At 38.2% G+C, this 18200-nt stretch overlaps 1 protein-coding gene across 2 annotated transcripts in view; it reads right to left on the bottom strand.

Moving 5' to 3' along the window:
• Positions 1–1584: 1584 nt before the first annotated feature.
• Positions 1585–18200, bottom strand: part of SLC12A2 (solute carrier family 12 member 2) — a 112244-nt gene continuing 95628 nt past the window's right edge. Inside the window, exons 19-27 of one of the 2 annotated variants that reach the window (XM_032798546.2) lie at positions 18076–18155; positions 12424–12564; positions 11738–11785; positions 9447–9569; positions 8730–8841; positions 6820–6906; positions 4476–4611; positions 3417–3484; positions 1585–2321 (exon numbers count right to left, since the gene is read on the bottom strand). In XM_032798546.2, the coding sequence (XP_032654437.1) occupies positions 2186–2321; positions 3417–3484; positions 4476–4611; positions 6820–6906; positions 8730–8841; positions 9447–9569; positions 11738–11785; positions 12424–12564; positions 18076–18155 (931 nt within the window). In that variant the 3' untranslated portion in view covers positions 1585–2185. The remainder of the gene's footprint in view (positions 2322–3416; positions 3485–4475; positions 4612–6819; positions 6907–8729; positions 8842–9446; positions 9570–11737; positions 11786–12423; positions 12565–18075; positions 18156–18200) is intronic. The other variant, XM_032798548.2, reaches the window with a different exon arrangement.

Here is an 18200-nt window from a genome sequence, read left to right as displayed (position 1 = left end):
ATCCTACATTATTTCACAGACTACAATTCCCTCCCCATTCCCAAATGCATATTTAGATATATTTTATATAATTTTATACACATATATGCATGTATGCACACACTTCATTTGGTTCCTGCATTACAGATAACAAGCAATGATTTCCTGAATGGACAAAACTTTAAATAAGTGTACCTGTGCACATTTTCAAGATAGCAGCACTAAGTTCATGCCTTATTGTCCATCTGTTTAAAAACAAACAAACAAAAAAAAGAACGAAACATGGCAACAATTCCATGTTCACTGAACGAGACATCCCTACCACTTCAACAAGCACTGCAAAACTTGTAACAGACACGAGACTTAGCTTTTTTTTTTCCTTTCTGTAATTAAACAGCACTTTTATTAGAATTTGTTTGATTAGAAATTGTGACTTAACCAGGCCCATGTTAGCATTAATTTACTTTGTACTTGGCAGCAAAACATGTTGCTTTTAAAAAAACTGAAACAATTTAACCGATTCAGATCCAGACTGGTTGAAACCAACAACAAAAATGGAGATTATTTTGTGACTTACCAATGACCTGACTACAGTACGCACAGTGGATAAAGCATAGAACACATCTCCAATTATAACTACTTCAAGCTGTATCTTACTTCACAATGACTAATAGCTTTGTCCTTCAAAAGGAACTATTACTGAGTATTTAATATAATGCTACTTTAAGCATAAAAATATACCTTTTCTATGGATCAACGTCAATGAAAATCATTGAAGCACTAGCAATGTGACCCAGTAACATGCCCAATACTAATATCTAGATGTTGTGAAATGTTTTTAGGCAATCCTTTTCTGAAAAATATATAGGAGTTTTAAAAATAGTTCACATTACCCACCTTTGTATAAAGGCTCAAGTGAAGGTTTTTATTTGTGTTAGAAGACTAAATTAGAAAGTAGTCAAAACATACACTGGAAGGACACACAAATTGGCAGTTTTTATTAAACAAACATAAAAAATGTGTAAAGTATCATGTATGATAGTCTAAATTTCTAGATTAAGCCTGAGTATTTACTTAGTAAGACTAAATGTAATGTCTGACAACTGAATGAACTGACCTAAAAACATCTCCCCTAATAACTAGTGGTCCGTTTAACCATTTGATGAAAGATTCAGAATTTTAGTTTTTACATTTTATATTAGATGGCGTAGCGAGATTCCACATAGTGTTTACAGTATTCTCTTAGATGGCATCATATTGCTCATATTTGTTCCTTCAAGCTTTAGGTTAACACTTTCTTCAAATAAACTAAATGACACCAAGATCTGAAGGCCAAGAATTAAGATGGGTCCTCTTTTTAGAAAACTAAAATAATCCAAAAAGCTATCTTCAGCCTACAACAGGAATAGTTTCATATTAGAGCTGGAGTAAAGACTGATAACCTTCACCAAGGTAGCCAAAGTTACATGCATCTCAAATTTTGAATGGAAAGTGGGGCACAATGTCAAATCTGAGAAAAGGGGCCTCTCATTATTTATCTAGCACAATTACTTTTAACGGTACATGTTCAGTAGTACTGCGTCTTGGACAAAACCATTATGGTCCTTTATTCCAACTGACTTGCCCTACCTTTGTTTCAAATCTAACAGATATTACAAAATTCTGAATAGAAACATACAGTACTAAAAATAAGAGCTTAATGGAAGACTGAAAAGCAGCATTAATTTATTGTAAGATGGAAGAGACTAGAAACTAAAGGAAGATTGATCTAAAGTCTTAGTTGAAGGCAGATTTTGATATTCTATATAAATTTACAAAAATCGGGTGTATGGATGCTGTTTGGTTAATTTCAGAAGGCACCTCAAGGCTAAAAGGCTTTTATAAATCTATAATCCTTTCATTGATCAAAAATAAAAAAAAAAAAAACTTTTATTGCTGCTATTCAAGTAGCAAAGAAAAAGCTTGTTTTGTTGTTCTTCAGTCTAACAAGGAATCCTCCCTCATTAAGCAAGATTAAGTTATAGAAGAATTTGAATAAAACTGAAGATTTCACAACTTTAGAAATACAGTGACTTTCCTTGTGTGCTTTCAAGTCAGCGGAACAGTGAAAGAAGTGTCACTTTTTGCCTTTGTGGTGTTACTCTTAGTCACTCTCTTCCAGGCACTGAAGTACCATTTCATAACAGTTGCATGTTGCACAGTATGTTTAGGAATAGAAGGTAAGAACACTCTGATGATTCCCACGAACAAGAAGGACTGGTGGCAGGTCTTTCGACAGAGCTTCTAACCAGGCCATGTATAGTGCACTAGATACTGCACCTTTTCGTGCAACTGGCAAACTCCTACAATTTGAAGAACAAAGAAAAAAAGGAAATGGAAATGAAGAATGGTTTAAAAAGCTAGTCAGAGTACTAGTAGCACTGTATAAATACAAAAAACACAATTTGAAATAAGGCAGAAATTACTAAATGTTTAATTCTAACCCATTTTTATAACATTTTCATTTTTTTAGGCTACACGTAGTCAGTTCACAACCCTGAGTGAAAAGAAATTAATTAGTTCTGAGCCAAAATTGTCAAACAAAAAACCCAACCAAACCAAACACCACCACAACAAACAAACCAACCAACCAACCCCATACTCTGCTACATGGACTCAGTTGTAACCTATTTTTTTTAGCATCTCAAGGTTCACCTTAATTCTACCCACTCCTGAAGTCTTAGCCTCCACATCAAGAATTTTCTGGGGGTGGGGCTGGGGAGATGATGGAATCAGCATTTCACTCGTGGCTTAATTCTCCTCACTTGGCCAAGATTTGGAGAGTGACTGTTTTGCTACAAGATAACGTTTTTGCTTCAGACTGCAACAGTCTATAGTCACATTACTCTGCCCACCAGCCCCTCCAAAGTACTGGCAGAATCCTTCAATTCTTGCCTCACTGGAACCAGTTAAATCGTTATTTTTACTGCTCAAGTTTCATCTTTTTACTGCTTCACAGAGCACTGAAACCTTACATGGCTTTGTACAGAGAGCAGGATGTGTGAAATTAAAAAGAATTTCTACACTGAAGAGTTTGTAATCCAAATGTACTGTAAGTGGGGACAACAGTACAAATGAATATGTAGAGACAGGTACAATATAGGCAAATAGGATATGTGGTAACTGTAGATGGAAGGCTTCATGGAAGATTTTTGTTTTGAAACAGCAATTTGAAGGAGATGGAGAGCAGTTAATATACAAGCAGCAGAATGCCTGTATGAGTCACAAGCCAAATTACAAAGCATTCTCTCTCTAATTCCACCTTGTACTCTAAAAGACGGTACGTAGGATAATACACAAAATACATTGCATTACCTGTATAACAGATACAGTAACAGAGTTACTGTATCACTGTGAAAGTAGTATAAAAACTATAAAAACAGTCAACCTTTACTTACATTACAATTACATTAGCTGTGCTTGAATGTTCTTTCAGCAACTCATTTAGCCTAATCTGGCGGTAGCTCTGTAATTTAAAAAGAGGGGGGGCGGGAAATCAACCCAAACTTGTTAGGGAGATCTATTCATTATTTCAACAATCCAGAATCAAGTACAATTCTCATTTACTCAAGAAATGTGCAAGAAGGATGTCAAAATGGATTGCTGTATTGTTTAAAATAGTGCCTCCTTCCCTCCAACTTTTAATAAATCACTCAGGTTTATAAAGTAAACATATGTCCCTTCTATCAAAACTTCTACCTCTTCAGCTGCCTAGAACAAGAGAGGTTGCTTGGATTCCTTCCAAAGTTCTGTTCTTGAACACTCATGTAAGTTTCTAGCTAGCAACTTATAAAAGTGAAGTCCTCATCCTGGCAAACTTCTGGCAGATGGAAGGGAGAAGAAGATTCTTTCCTATTTCCCTATGCTCCACATACATCTATATCCTAGAACCTCCTGTTGTGAGGTTCCGCCACTCTACCCTCCCTCAGCATTCTAAATAGTGCCTGTGCCCACTATCCAAGTCTCCTGTACTAATCTACCCCTTTCTCAAGGCACCATTTTGGGTCCTCAGCCTCTTCTTCTATTCCCAGCTCCAGCTTCTGCAAAAGTCAAGTTTACCTAATTATTGTATTTGCTCTGCTTCTGAACAGAAGCAGTAGACTGTAACAGCTGTTAGTCTCCCTGTGTTTATATTTGCAGAAGCAATCAAGCTGGCTGCAGACTCAGGAAAAGAACACTGCATTGGTACATACCCATACAGGTTATCTTTTTAATTGTAGGGGTGAGAAACGCCTTTTAAATTATTTTCTGCAATTACTGATGACTTAGGTCCCTCGGGGAGCATTTCCTGCTGTCCAATGGTGAGTGAGCAAGTGAACTTTTCCTATCTAACTCACTCACACCACACCCACTTTGTAATGGAGCAGCTCATTAAAATGGGGTACATGGGACACAGTAGGAGCACCACTCTTTGTCAACATCAGTCAACACAATAATTAAAAGGCATAAAGGGATACCTTAGTTTTGTAAAGCTCAAGTTCATTATCTGTTATTCTCCAAGGCTCATCGTCTTTCATTTTATCTGCAATGTCTTGTTCTTTATCGTCTTCATGAAGTCTGAATGGCTCAACCATTTCTTCAAAAGCTGCAATACTAGAAGGATTTTTTTAACCGATGTTCACATTAAAAATAGATACTGTTACTCTTTTCAGTGTATGTAATTTTCCATGCAACAGAAAAATAAGTCAATTCTTGTATATTTTGTGATTAATTACCAGAAGTAATGTCAACTGGAATTCTCATTCCTTTGTTTTGATACTAGAAACCTGCTAGTTTGTGAAAGATAAATAAATAGCACCCATGAATATTAATATTTTAAATCAGATGTTAACTATCTTAAACTTAATATTGTGGGAACTGTCTTTTAGATTTCAAAAGTTACATACAAAATTGATTTGTTTTTTCTAACAGCGATCTAGACTGAAGATCATTAACAGAGAAGAAAGTGCCACACTGGATTCAACTCCATTTGGAAATGTAAGAAAAAAGTTTTAAAGAAAAAGAAAAGGAAAAAAAAAAAAATTAAAAGCTTCAAGAGGGAGAGTATCATCCTTCTAGAAATGTAATGATATAAGGAAATGAAGAAGAGTAAAAAACAGCCGTCAATTTAACTCAAGTAGATATGAGAGAAACTGGAATTCAATTAAGTTTTGGATAAATACATTTTACAATTTTATTATTCCACGTAGATCACACAACACATGATCTCAGAGAGAAGAGAAGAAATGAAACTAACTCCATGGGTCATCAGTATTACACAAGAAAAACAAAAAATCTACCTCTGTTATCATGCAGTCAGCTATCTGTAGATACTTCACAATTTAGTAAACTTCACTGCAGCATGCATCATAAATACACCTAGGCTACTTGAACGCAGCACACTCTGGACACTCACTCCTGCCCCAAGCATGCTTCTTACCTAATGGGGCTATGAAAAGGTGACAGACAGATGTACACCATCCAGAGCTTTCTGTGGGAATTCCCAGCAGCTCATTTACAGTAACTTTAAATCCACTTTTTGTGCTACTGGACAGGCACAAATGGGATTTCACAGGGCAGAAGACCTGGCTCAGTAAATTTAATCATGGATGGGTCATACTGCAGAGATGCCTGAATTCTGACATATCAGGGAACATTTAGGGAATTTGCTCAAGATGTGCTCAAGGCTCATACTTACTGTGCATATCAAAATTTACCTGAGATCAAAAATGTCCCTAACTGTACAGCTAAAAAGATAGAAAGCTCAATAGCCTGATTTTCAAAATGGTTGAGCAGTTCCTCCACTGGCTGAATTTTAAGACACTGCACTTTAGGCAACTTTGGAGTTAAATTCTGCATCACTTTGTGCCATTTTCTGCTGTGAGTCCCTGAAGATAACATACATGTGTCTCAAAATGCTTTATCTGCCCACAACAGCTGTCATATCAATTAGGATATTTAAAAGACAAACATTAGTGATAATCTAGGAAGCTATTTAGTTTGCTCATCTACAATATATAGTTTCAGTGTAAATATTTTAATTAAAAAGTTTCTGATGATGAATACTTATCCATCAAAATAATGAATATATACAACTCATTTTAGGAATTCTAGACAAATATTTCCAGCACCTGCCAGGCTTTGTTGAAAAGCAACTGGCTCAGATTACTCTGCTACAGGAATTTTCAAAGACATGTATTTTATATATCGGACAAGATTTCAGGTGGAAGATGATGCTCAATCTTCTGACCTCTTAGGTCTTATAGGACATTCCATCATAAAACGGCACCAGTAGTATTAGGAATCAACTGCAGTCAGCCAATTGTTCAAGCTTGAGACGTAGAAATATTTAATGATTATTTGGATAAGAAAATTTCAGCAGGATTTGGATTTTCTCATGCATTCACTGAGCTGATTAATACTGACACACAATTGATTTAAAGATCCGGCTATATAATCATTATTTTGGGTTTAGAGATGTATATGAATAGGGATAAGATAAGTATACAGAAGTATTATCTTAGTTTCTATCATCTTTCAATTACGGTAGAATTACTGTAGTTAACTGTTCATTTTGTTGAAATTAGAATCTAGCACTTTTGTAGTCTCTCTCTAATTATGAGATTCTAAACTGATAATTGAATTCTTGCACGAGGAGCTCACCACCTGCACTATTCTCTGAACGCTTATGTCTTTGTAACCATCTAGTTTAGTTATCAAAATACATACATACTGAATTAAATATTGCTTTTCATGTGACAACAGAAAATTAAGAATGCAACTAGTAAAATGATGTGTCTTTCTGGAACATTTTCAACTCACTTTTCCTTCTTTGGCTTTGTATTAATATCCCCAAGTACCATGATGTCTGAGAAGTCTATCCGAAATTTGCTGAGCAGAGTAGCCATTCTAAATGTAAAAAAATATAGATATATGTTAAATAATATATTTTGTCAGTTAACATGTTTATAGGGCTGTTTTTACAGCACAAAGAGACATGGACGTTCACTCAAAAAACAATCTAATTTGGAACTACACAGGCAAGCATAAAAACAGTAGAGAGTGAGGCACGGCAAGGGTTTCAACAAAAATCATACAAATACTCTGTTTAGACATTGGCATGTCTGAATGGCTCATTTCAAAGTATGCTTAATACAAGGTATTTAAAGTTTTTAAGGAACTGAACACTTCACTGAAAACTGTCTCCAGATGTTTAATAGTAATTCAAACAAATACTGCTTCATCAGAGGATGCAGAAGGAGATTTAGCACAGCTTTATGTACTTAAGCCAACACAACTTTTGGACAATGGGATCATTCTAGTTATGCCAAAAGGTTCATATAACATAAATTATTTGTAAACCAGACAGCTGTTTTACAGAACAGAACCAACAGACTTTCCAAACTTTTAATTCTCATCACTAGAAATGCAGCATTCATTTTCTTTAAGTGTTAGGGTTTTCAGAAAAACATACCAGGATGTAGCTGAGCATCCGGAACTGTCTGGAACATAGTATGCATTGGGGCCATACAAAAACCTTTGCATGGCACCAAATATTTGGAGCAGAGGTTATAAAAAGACCACAGTCTCAACCTCTTCAGTCCTTCTGCTAAACCCAAGAGTCCTAAGAGAGTAGAACTCTAAGGAAAAGATGGCAGAGAATTGTGATTATGGAGAGGCTCTTGAGGAGCTGTAGTTACTAGAATAATTTTCTTCTTCTTCTGAGTGGTCTCCTTCTAGTCCCACTTGTTAAAAAGTTTAACCAAAGACTGGTGAACTGCCCTCCAAAAGTAATCAGAAGATCTAAATGCCATATCAAGAGATTAGTGATGTGTTAAAGTGTGTACAGAATTTCAGGCAGCAGCCTTGCAGAGATCTATGATGAAAACATTGAGATATGCCATCAGTGCCACTGTAATTCTGACAAGGGCGAGCTTTAAAACCCTAACGTACCTTTCAGTTTCTTGCATGCCTTCTCATTCTGTTTAAGGATATGTACAGTACTGGTGCAAAATTTGCCACTTTTTTTTTTTTTTTTTAAATAAGCACGTCCCATCCTAAACTAAATAGTCAAACTCTTCTGTAGTCATCCTCAACTGTGCTGTATTACTTTTTAGGGAAAGGATGAGAAAAAATTGTAAATATTCCAGGGCTCAGTAGACCTGTCTTAACTTAAAGCCCAATTCTGTGGCTTTTCTTACTAAGTTGAGCTAGGGCTGCCAATTTGGGTCCCTATTTCTTTACCATATTAGATGAGATATCTGGCACCTATCAGTTTTGTATCTAGATGTTTCCCTAACCTAACAGACTATTCTAACCTTGCAGAAGTGGGGTAGTTAATGTAACATCATAATGGTTCTTAGACTTAGCTGTGTGGATGCAAGTCAACATTTATAACCTATTGTGATTGGTCATATTAGTTTCCACTCCCTTTAAAAACACAAGAAACAAAGTATTTGCCAAATTGGAAAAAAAAACAACAGTAGTAAAGGCAAAAATTCTCTTTATGATTACATCTCAAAAGCTTAAAGTAGCTTAAAATGTTTCAAATGCTGTTTGCTATTTTAAACAACATGATGATGTGCTACGTTAATTAGCATTCAGGTACCTCCCAATTCAAGTGTAATAGGAAAAGGTCATTATTAAATAAGAAAAACATTTATCTATTGTGCATGATTACAAAGTTCCATAATATCATAAATGGTTTCATTTAAAATTTAAGGTTAACTTACGCTCTCCTATCATGATCAATCCTGTTTATTTTTCCACCAATAAACACTCTGATCTTACAGTCTTTCCATTTTTTCTTGGTGGTCAGAAGATAAGGAATCAACAATGTCAAACCTGCATTAGACCATAATATTCAGAAATACATTGAGTAGTTAATATGCAATTCCATCTTTCTATTTAATAGCATAAATCCACAATTTATATGTGGTATGAAGAAGGCTCCATGTTTGTCACAGAGATCACAGATTCCGTGACCTCCGTGACTTCTGCAGAGGCCGGTGCGCATGACCTGGGGGCCGCCTGAGCAGCTTGGGCAGCCCCTGGGCCAAGTGCACTGGCCGCTGCTGAGGCAGTCTTGCCCGCCCCCCCCACCTTCCAGCAGCAGGAGTTTGGAGGTGTGTGTGTGGGGGTCCTCCCAGGAAGGGTGACAGCAACTCCCCTCCCTCAGTTCCTAGCTCCAGGTGCTGCCACTGCCTGTAGGCACCACCCCCGTAGCTCCCACTGGCAGCAGTTCTCAGCCAATGGGAGCTGCAGATCTGGGGCTTGGGGCAGAGAGGAGGCAGCACACGGAGCTAGGAGTTGGGGTTGCCGCTATGTAGGGGATCCAGCCCAAGCCCCACCAACCCTCCTCCCCAGCACTGCCCATGACTTAGTAAAAATACTCATGACAAACATAGCCCATTACCAAATGCTTTTATCATCATCACAAATTATCTTACCCCCATCATCAAAAAGCCACCAGACATCAATAGTATTTTTGCCTTGTTTCTTCTGAAACTGAGAGCTAGCATCAAGAAGTCTTTGGTCAGCCAAGTTTAAAGGAGCATGTGGGCCTTTCGAGTCTAGCAAATAGAGAAAAAGAGAATTTGTTAAAGTTTTAAGAAAAACTGTTGCTTAATCTCCCCAGTCTCAAACTCAGCATTGTAGTATTGCTAACAATATTTGCATTGTTAAAAAAAATTCTAACTTTAAAAATATTTAACTCCAGACTTTATAGTTTGCTAAAATGGACTTGTAAAAAATGCACACAGAGATAAGTTTAAAAAGTTATCAGGACTTCACTAGGTGATGAAACTGGCTGTTCTGAAAGATTAAAAACTGAGCAGGAACAAGCAGCAGACCTTTGGTGGATAAGCACAGTTTGCAAGACCTTCTCTCTCTCTACACTTATAGCTACTATGTGGTCCAAACATCAAAAAACATACTTCTGAGCAACAGTGGGTGTACGGTTGCTGCTCCAGGCATCTCTCATAGTGAAGAGAAAGGACCTGCTGCTCTTGTTTCACCAAAACACATCTATAGGTTCTTTAATATTGTCAAGTTTTTTTTACCGTGACAAAAATCTTAGAAAACTACAACTTCTGACGTATTATTTTAATTTCTTACATTTTAAAAAAAAGAAATATATAGTTAAATGCATTAAGGAAGTTCAGACTGTAAACAGAGTCCATTTTGATGCTGAATATTTATTCTGTACCAAGTACTACATAGGATGGTTTTTGTAGGTTCCAGGGCTTAGAAAAATTTTACAAAAAACATTTAGTTGCTGTAATTAAAAAGGTGGCATTTTTAGTTAGATAATGAGGCTACAGATATAACTGAGAAAGAAACTAAAATGATTTTCTGTGTCTGTTAGGTTTATTGAGAAGTGAAATGGACAGATTAAAAAAAAAAAAAAACAAAAACAACCCCTCCTTCTCAGTCAAATTTAGATTTGGATACAGCAGCCAGCCACTTCACTTGGTATTTAGCTTCTAAGCCAGGGGTCGGCAACTCTTCAGAAGCAGTGTGCCAAGTCTTCATTTATTCACTCTAATTTAAGGTTTCGTGTGCCAGTAATAGTTTTAATCTTTTTAGAAGGTCTCTTTCTAGAAGTCTATAATATATAATTAAACTATTGTTGTATGTAAAGTAAATAAGATTTTTAAAATGTTTAAGAAGCTTCATTTAAAATTAAATTAAAATGCAGAGCCCTCCTGGACCAGTGGCCAGGACCTGGGCAGCATGAGTGCCACTGAAAATCAGCTTGCGCGCTGCCTTCGGCACCTGTGCCATAGGTTGCCTATCCCTGTTCTAGGCCAAACGGTATGAATTTGATTTTATAAACCCAAAAATATTCCTGTGTTAAACTACAATTGACTGAATTAATACATTTATACAGAGCTCGAATTAGGTCAGTACAGAATGGTACAGCACACTGGCACGTCTCCTAAGCCACCATCTTGTGCTCCACAATCTCTGCTTTCACTTAAAAAAGGTAAGTTCTCTAGTGATGATAATTCTGACGAAATTCTCCCTTCATATTTGAGGATAACTGATTAAGCAATGTTTGCCTGAATCTGTGGAGAGCCTGGAACAACAACTCTGAAAAGTGTGAATAGCCCCATTCATTTCACTGAAGTATTCACTAAGATGCTCAAATATGATAAAGTATAACGTTGTTAACCATTTCATTGCTTGTGGAAGCATAAAAGTGAGCTGCATAGTTTACTGAGTGATGTCTCAGATATTACAATGATGATCTTATTAAAATCTATACAGAAAGGAATGAATTAGAAGTTTGGCACCAGGACTGAGCAGCATTTCAGAGAGTACAACTACTTATTCCTCCACTCCACCACAAATAATGGAGCCCAGAGAGGCATGTGAGCCCCACCAAGGAACCCAGTAGACTTCATGGACACATTCAAACTCCACTCAGGCAGAACCAAGTTCAGGAAACTTCACAAAACACGCACAATCAATCATATTTTGAACATATACACATCTAGTATGCGCACTGTTTCTGCCAACTCATGTGAAGAAAGCTTATTTTGTTGGAGGACTTAGAGTACCACCACCTTTTTCTACCACCACAATTTGACCCCTGAATTTCCTAATCCAAGTTAAACAGACATCCAGGATACCACCTCATGGTTGATACTCTATACATAAAGGAGTGAGGAAAAAAGAAAATTGAAGGTAGCAGTATGGAAAAAATGGATTGTAACAAAAAGATGGAAATGCCTGCCTTTTTTCAACAGTGGTTGTGTTGGAGTCTTGCCATCTTCTTCCTCCTCTGGAAGATATTTAAAAAAAAAATACAACATAAAGATTAATATCCTTTCTGGTGTTAATGAAGTAGTGTACACATTCAGAAAATGAGACATAAAATGAAGCAGCACACCATGAGAAAATAACCACAACATGGATGAGGTCCAACATATCCTGCAATAAGGATTACCTCTTTAAAATGTGTTAATACTTCACATCGCCATAGCGTTTGTCTTCAAAAAAAGACAAGAAAAATATTTCCTCCATATATGAATGCAAGGTGTCTTGAATCGTTTTTAAAATGTTCTCTTAAACTGGAACATTTAATTAAATGTACATTAAGGCCAATGTTTCTTAACCTTGATTGCCTTGAAGTTAAGCTTGCATATAAAGATTTGGCCAAATTTTCAACAAGTACTGAGTGCCTTCAGTTACCATTACCTCTACAAAAAATAACCCAAGCTTTTTATTTAGGTGCCGAAGATCTTGGAGCCTTACTTTATGCATCAAGGGTTTAAAAATGTTGCATACACTGTCAAAGTGACTATTCAAGTAATATACAGACAGCATAAATGCCCGGGAACTCCAAGAGAGAAAAAAAAACTATTGTAATTCAACGTTGCAAAAAGAATGGTCCAATCTCACAGCTCATTAGAAAGTTACCTTTATGTAGGCCAGGAGTTTTTTCACTGGATGGTGGAGAAAAAGCCTTAGACGTGTCTGTCTCAGTCTTTTTGCTATAGTCCACATTTACTACAACATCCTTTGAACTTGGAGATTTCTCTTGAGAGGAGAGTAATTCTTCTGTGAAGAGACAAACTATTAATATTGATATAATTTCTGATTGCACCATTAAACATACTTTTAGCTTGTAAAAATTATCTTTTATGGATAATTAATGATGTAATAGATTATAAGATATAGCACTGGAGAAAATCAACTGTTTTGTACAACTTAATGAACAGCAGTAACATGCTACATAGATAGAAATTCTACCTCTGAAAGTAAGGAATTATTTTAGTTTAGTCCCTGACTATATCTTTTCAAATTCTATAGGCATTGAACGATGTCACTCTGTAGAGACAGAGCTAATTCACCTCTATGGAGCTGGAGAAAATAAGGAGTTTGAATATTCATATTTACGTTATGTCAAATTGTTAGTATGAGAAGGAAACTGAAACCTGGGGCCTTTGGTATAAAATAGATCCTAAAAATCTCTGATCAATTTCTATCTCAAGCTGAGCATTTTTCCAAAAATATTAAGAGTCACAATACAACATTTCCATAAAGATGCCTGCTGAAGGTGGCTTGTCCAAAATCTAGTGAGTAAGAACACACCTCCTTTCAGCAGACAAGCTCAGGCAAAGGCCATTTTTAACAGAAGATGACACTAAGAGAGGTAGTTAATTATTGATTGATTGTAATAGAAAAAGGCATAGTAATGTTAAAAAACCTGGTCAAAAACTGATTTCTCAGCCAGAAGTTATCAGTTAAGTAAGCAATGGCTCCAGCCTGTTGAGACTGCCTTAAGTTTGAGACCACTGGTAAAGCTGTCAGGAACATATGATCCCTGCCATGAAGTATTACATTAGTGAGGGGTGGCAAAACTATCTATTATTAAGATTGCCTCAAACTTCTCATTATAAGACATAAGCAACTGAAGACTATAACTAAAGCTACATTTTAATCATGGGTATTTTTAATGAAAGTCACGGACAGGTCACGGGCAGTAAACAAAAATTCACTGCCTGTGACCTGTCCATGACTTATACTAAAAATATCAGTGAATAAAAATGGGGGGAGGGCTGCCCGGGGCCCCGCAGGTGCTGGGGAGGGCAGATTGGCTGCTTGTGGGGGCCGCGGGTGGCAGCACCCTGCCTAGGACCCCCGCAAGTGCCAGGGGTGGCAGCATGCAGCCCAGGACCCCCACAGGTACTAGGGGGATTGGCAGGCTCCCTGTATGGCTCTGCACCTCCCCCGCCCAGCAGAAGCAGAGTTTGGGCGTGTGAGGCGGTTGGAGCATGGGACGGGGCGAGGCGGGCTCTGGGCAGCGCTTACCTGGAGTTCCTGGCCAATGGGAGCTGCAAAGCCAGTGCTCTGGGTGGAGGCAGTGTGCCGAACTGCCTGGCAATGCCCCCGCTTAGCAGCTGAGTGAGGGCCCCTAGGTAAGCGCCACCCAGAGCCCACCTTGTCCCGTCACATGCCCCAACCCCCTCACACACCTTAACTCTGCTGCTGCTGTTGCATGGGGGGCGCGGTGGCCCAAGACTGCCCCAGCAGTGGCCGGTGTGACTAGCACATAGCTGCCCTGAGCCAGGCACTCTGGCTGCTGCAGAAGTCATGGAGATCATGGAATCCATGACTCTTGTGACAAATGCACAGCCTTACTTATAACTTTACTAAATTCTAATTGTTTGGGCTAAAGTTTTCGATGTTAACAGTCTGCCTCAGACTGAATTTTTTGGAAAAGTTTTAGCCAAAATGGATCAGCCACTTCAAAAGAATGTGACTAGGGGAAAAATGGGTTGTTTTGCCCATGTTAATTCTGTCAAGCTTTTAGTTGAAAACCTCTAGTGCCCCTCTGCTTTAGAGTGGCCTTGAAGTTTGGCGGTGGGTGGCCTTTTTGTCAGGGATCTGTTTTTACAGTCCTCTAAAAATCCACCCAAATACAGTCAAGTTTTGAAAAATCTGTTTGCACAACGCATACTTCTTAGATTATGGCAGCTAAATTCCACAAAGATTTAATCTGCATTGGTCATGCTCCAGCCTACGGATGAGAAGGATTTTCCCTACAATTGCAGCTCCAGGCTGCTTTAGACTGGAACCCACTAGGTTGTGGGCAAGACTGAGATTGGATGAATCCAGGTGGCGAGAGTATCAGAAGGGTAGCCGTGTTAGCCTGCATCTGTAAAAGCAGCAAAGAATCCTTACAGATTAACAGACATTTTGGAGCATGAGCTTTTGTGGGTGAATACCCACTTCGTCAGATGCATGTAGTGGAAATTTCCAGGGACAGGTGTGTGTGTGTGTATATATATATATATATGCAAGCAAGCTAGAGATAATGAGGTTAGATCAATCAGGAAGGATGAGGCCCTGTTCTAGCAGTTGAGGTGTGAAAACCAAGGGAGGAGAAACTGGTTTTTAGAACTATATTACAGATATAGTTAATGATGTCAAAGCCAAGAGCATAATGAAGATGAGGTTCTCGCATCAATCAGGCGAAAGGTGAGGCCCATTTCTACTAGTTGAGGGTGTGAAAACCCAAGGCAGGATAGAAACTTGGTTTTTCATATGGTTGTGCAAACCAATCAGTTTCTTTGTTAATCCTGAGCTGAAATGGTTGTCAACCATTTGCAGCTGAACTGCCAAGCTTAGCAGTTTCTCTTGTGAAGCCTGGTCCTGAAGCATTTTTATATTTGCTGTCAGGATTCGGTCCCACCTTAAGATGCTGCTATAGTGTGGCTAGGGAGGTTTAAGTGTTCTCCTACAGTTTTGTATATTGCCTTACGCTTAATATCTGATTCTCTCCGTTAGAGTGGACTGTCCAGCTTTGCCAATGTACATAGAGGTGTGACAATTACATGGCAATCATGATGGTGTATATTACATTGCGTGGACGTGCAGGTGAATGAACCAGTGGATGTGTGTGGGCTGATCTGGTTAGGTCCTGTGATTGGTGGTCACCGGTGCTTGTAGGATATGTGGGCAGGGTTTTGGCATCGTAGTGTTTGTTGCGATGGATTGGTTCCTGAGGCTAGAGTTACTACGTATGGTTCTTGTGTATGAATCGCAGTTAACTGAGTGAGAAGTCACGTTGTCAGAGCTGGCAGGTTTGTCTGTACGGCCCAATGGATTAGCCTGCCACCCTAGACCTGTGAAAGTTTGGGATCATGTATCCAGGATGGCGTTGTAGCATCGCGCTGATGATGTTGATTGGAGGGGTTTTAAGCTGGGGGCCTGTTGTGATGGCCAGATGGAGTCCTGTTGGTTTCTTTTCTTGGCGAGTTGAGAATGTCAGAGGGTTTGTCTTGCAGTAGGAGGCTTCTGGGTACACATCTGGCTCCTGTTGATTTGTTTCCTTATCTTCCTCGTGGCGGGTATTGTCGTTGTTTGAGAATGAGTTGAGTGGAGATTTCTGTAGAGTGAATGGTCTCTGATGGATGACGATTCTGATGGATATAGAGCAGGATGCGGTTGTACCTGAGTGGCCTGGCGGTAGACAATGTGATCAGTGTGCATGTCAAGCCCAGGGATGGAAGCTGAAGGCATGAAGGTTAGAACATATAGGAGGCATGAAGGTAGGCATAGCGGTCGGCAGGTTTTCGGTATAGGGTGGTGTTAATGTGACCATCACTTATTTGCACCGTGGTGTCTAGGAAGTGGACCTCCCATGTAGATTGGTCCAGGCTGAGGTTGACGGTGGTGATAGTGAAGATTCAGAACTTTAGAATAACCATACTGGGTCAGACCAAGAGTCCATCTAGCCCAGGATCTCACAGCAGCCAATGACAGATACTTCAAAGGAAATGAACAGAATACGGCAATCAAGTGATCCATCCCGTTGTCCAGTCCTACTATCTGGCAGTCAGAGGCCTAGGGACACCCAGACCCTGGTGTTGCATCCCTGAACAGCTTGGCTAATACCCATTGATGGAACTAGCCTCCATGAACTTATCAAATTCTTTTTTGTACCCAGTTATAGTTTTGGCCTTCATGACATCCCCTGACAATGAGTTCCAAAGGTTGATTGTGCATTGTGTAAAGTACTTCCTTTAGTTTGTTTTAAACTTGCTGCCTATTAATTTCATTAAGTGATCCCTGGTTCATGCGTTGTGTGAAGGGGTAAATAATACTTCCTTATTAACTTTCTCCATACCATTCATGATTTTATAGACCTCTATCATATTCCCCTCACCACCACCACCCCTGTCATCTCTTTTCCAAGATGGAAAGTCCCAATCTTTTAATCTGTCCTCATCTAGGAGTAGGACTAGCTAGGCAAGGAGACTGGGTACAATAAGCTGGGTGTCTGCGGAGTAGACTGGGAGCCCAGATGGTAAAAACTTGGACTGGCTGATCATAGAGACTGAGATGAAAACCTGAGGAGTGGAGACTGGGATTGGCTATTTTAGGAGTAAAGGACTGGACCATTAAACCTGGGGTGTGGAACAGAGAGGACAAAGGCAGGTTGGAGGGGATGGGGCAGAAGGGATCACACTCCACTACAGAGCTCAGAATGGAACCCAAGAATCCTGAGTCTCACCAGTCTTCTCCTATCAGCAAATATCTGTGAAACCCTCTGGCAAAATATTTTCATCTCCCCTCTAATACTGGTCCACACAGAATATGACACCTACTTCTGCTATTAGTCACTCAGTTAGCTCAAGTGGAAGAGGTCTTAGTGGTGGATTTAAAGGTTCCAATTCTGCTGATAGCCCATTTGGTGTCAGTATGACATGATAAAATATCTTTTTTTTCCAATTTTCTTTTTTTATTTTTAAACCTAGGAAATTACACACAGGAAAATTACATTAAAACAACACAATTAAGGTTGCAAAGTCAATATATGCCTGAATTAAAATTGAAACCCTGGGATAATAGTTTTTAATTACATCATCTAATAAGTTAAGTACTTGATTTTGCCATCTTAATAATGTTCTTTTAACATAATGTTTAATAAAAAGAAAAACTAAGTCTATAAACTACTTTCTTTGAATCACCACTAATTTTTTGTATTACAAATGTATTATCTTTATTGTTTCCTATTTGTCCAATCCAGGCTTTTTATATCACTAAAATGGAAAAAAATTGCCATGGAAGAATACAAAAATGTCTTTGGTCATGCAACTTTTGTTAAATCAAGTTTAATTTTCTAGACTGCAGATACTTTTCTAATATGCAGTATTGATTTTCTGGCCTCATTTGAGTTTGAGAATGTATTAGTAAAACATTAAATCATTGGGGAAATTTAAGTATGCAGGTGGTTATAAACTGAGAAGAAAATCATGTATGTAGTGCAGTTTCTAAAAGTTGTTACAATACAAAATATAGAACATTTATCATTAAAAGCAACCCGTCAGTAACAGAAGTCATACCTACTCCACCTAATTTGCTTTTGTACAAGGTTAACAGAACTATTTTTAAGTTGACAAAATAATAGAAATAATTATAAATATTAAATCTCTATACTTCGCTTGTAGGCTTAACAAATAGTTTATAGAATAGTTAAGTACTCATTGAACTGATGTTCAGAAAACTGTAAAATTTGGCTGTCCTATTTTTCTCTTTTCTAGGAGGCACAATAAAGCATACCTTGTCCCTGAAGGTGAGAAATATCCAAGCCTTCCTTTAGGCGGATGACAACTACACCATATTGAATGTCAAAGGCATCACTGTAAAAAGGTAAAAAAGTTGCATTTTTGTTTTGTTCTATTTTT

Source organism: Chelonoidis abingdonii, chromosome 6 (assembly GCF_003597395.2).
Source record: "Chelonoidis abingdonii isolate Lonesome George chromosome 6, CheloAbing_2.0, whole genome shotgun sequence".
Lineage (NCBI taxonomy): Eukaryota > Metazoa > Chordata > Testudines > Testudinidae > Chelonoidis > Chelonoidis abingdonii.
Note: the sequence above shows the minus strand (reverse complement) of the source record. Positions and strands in the feature narration are given on the sequence as shown.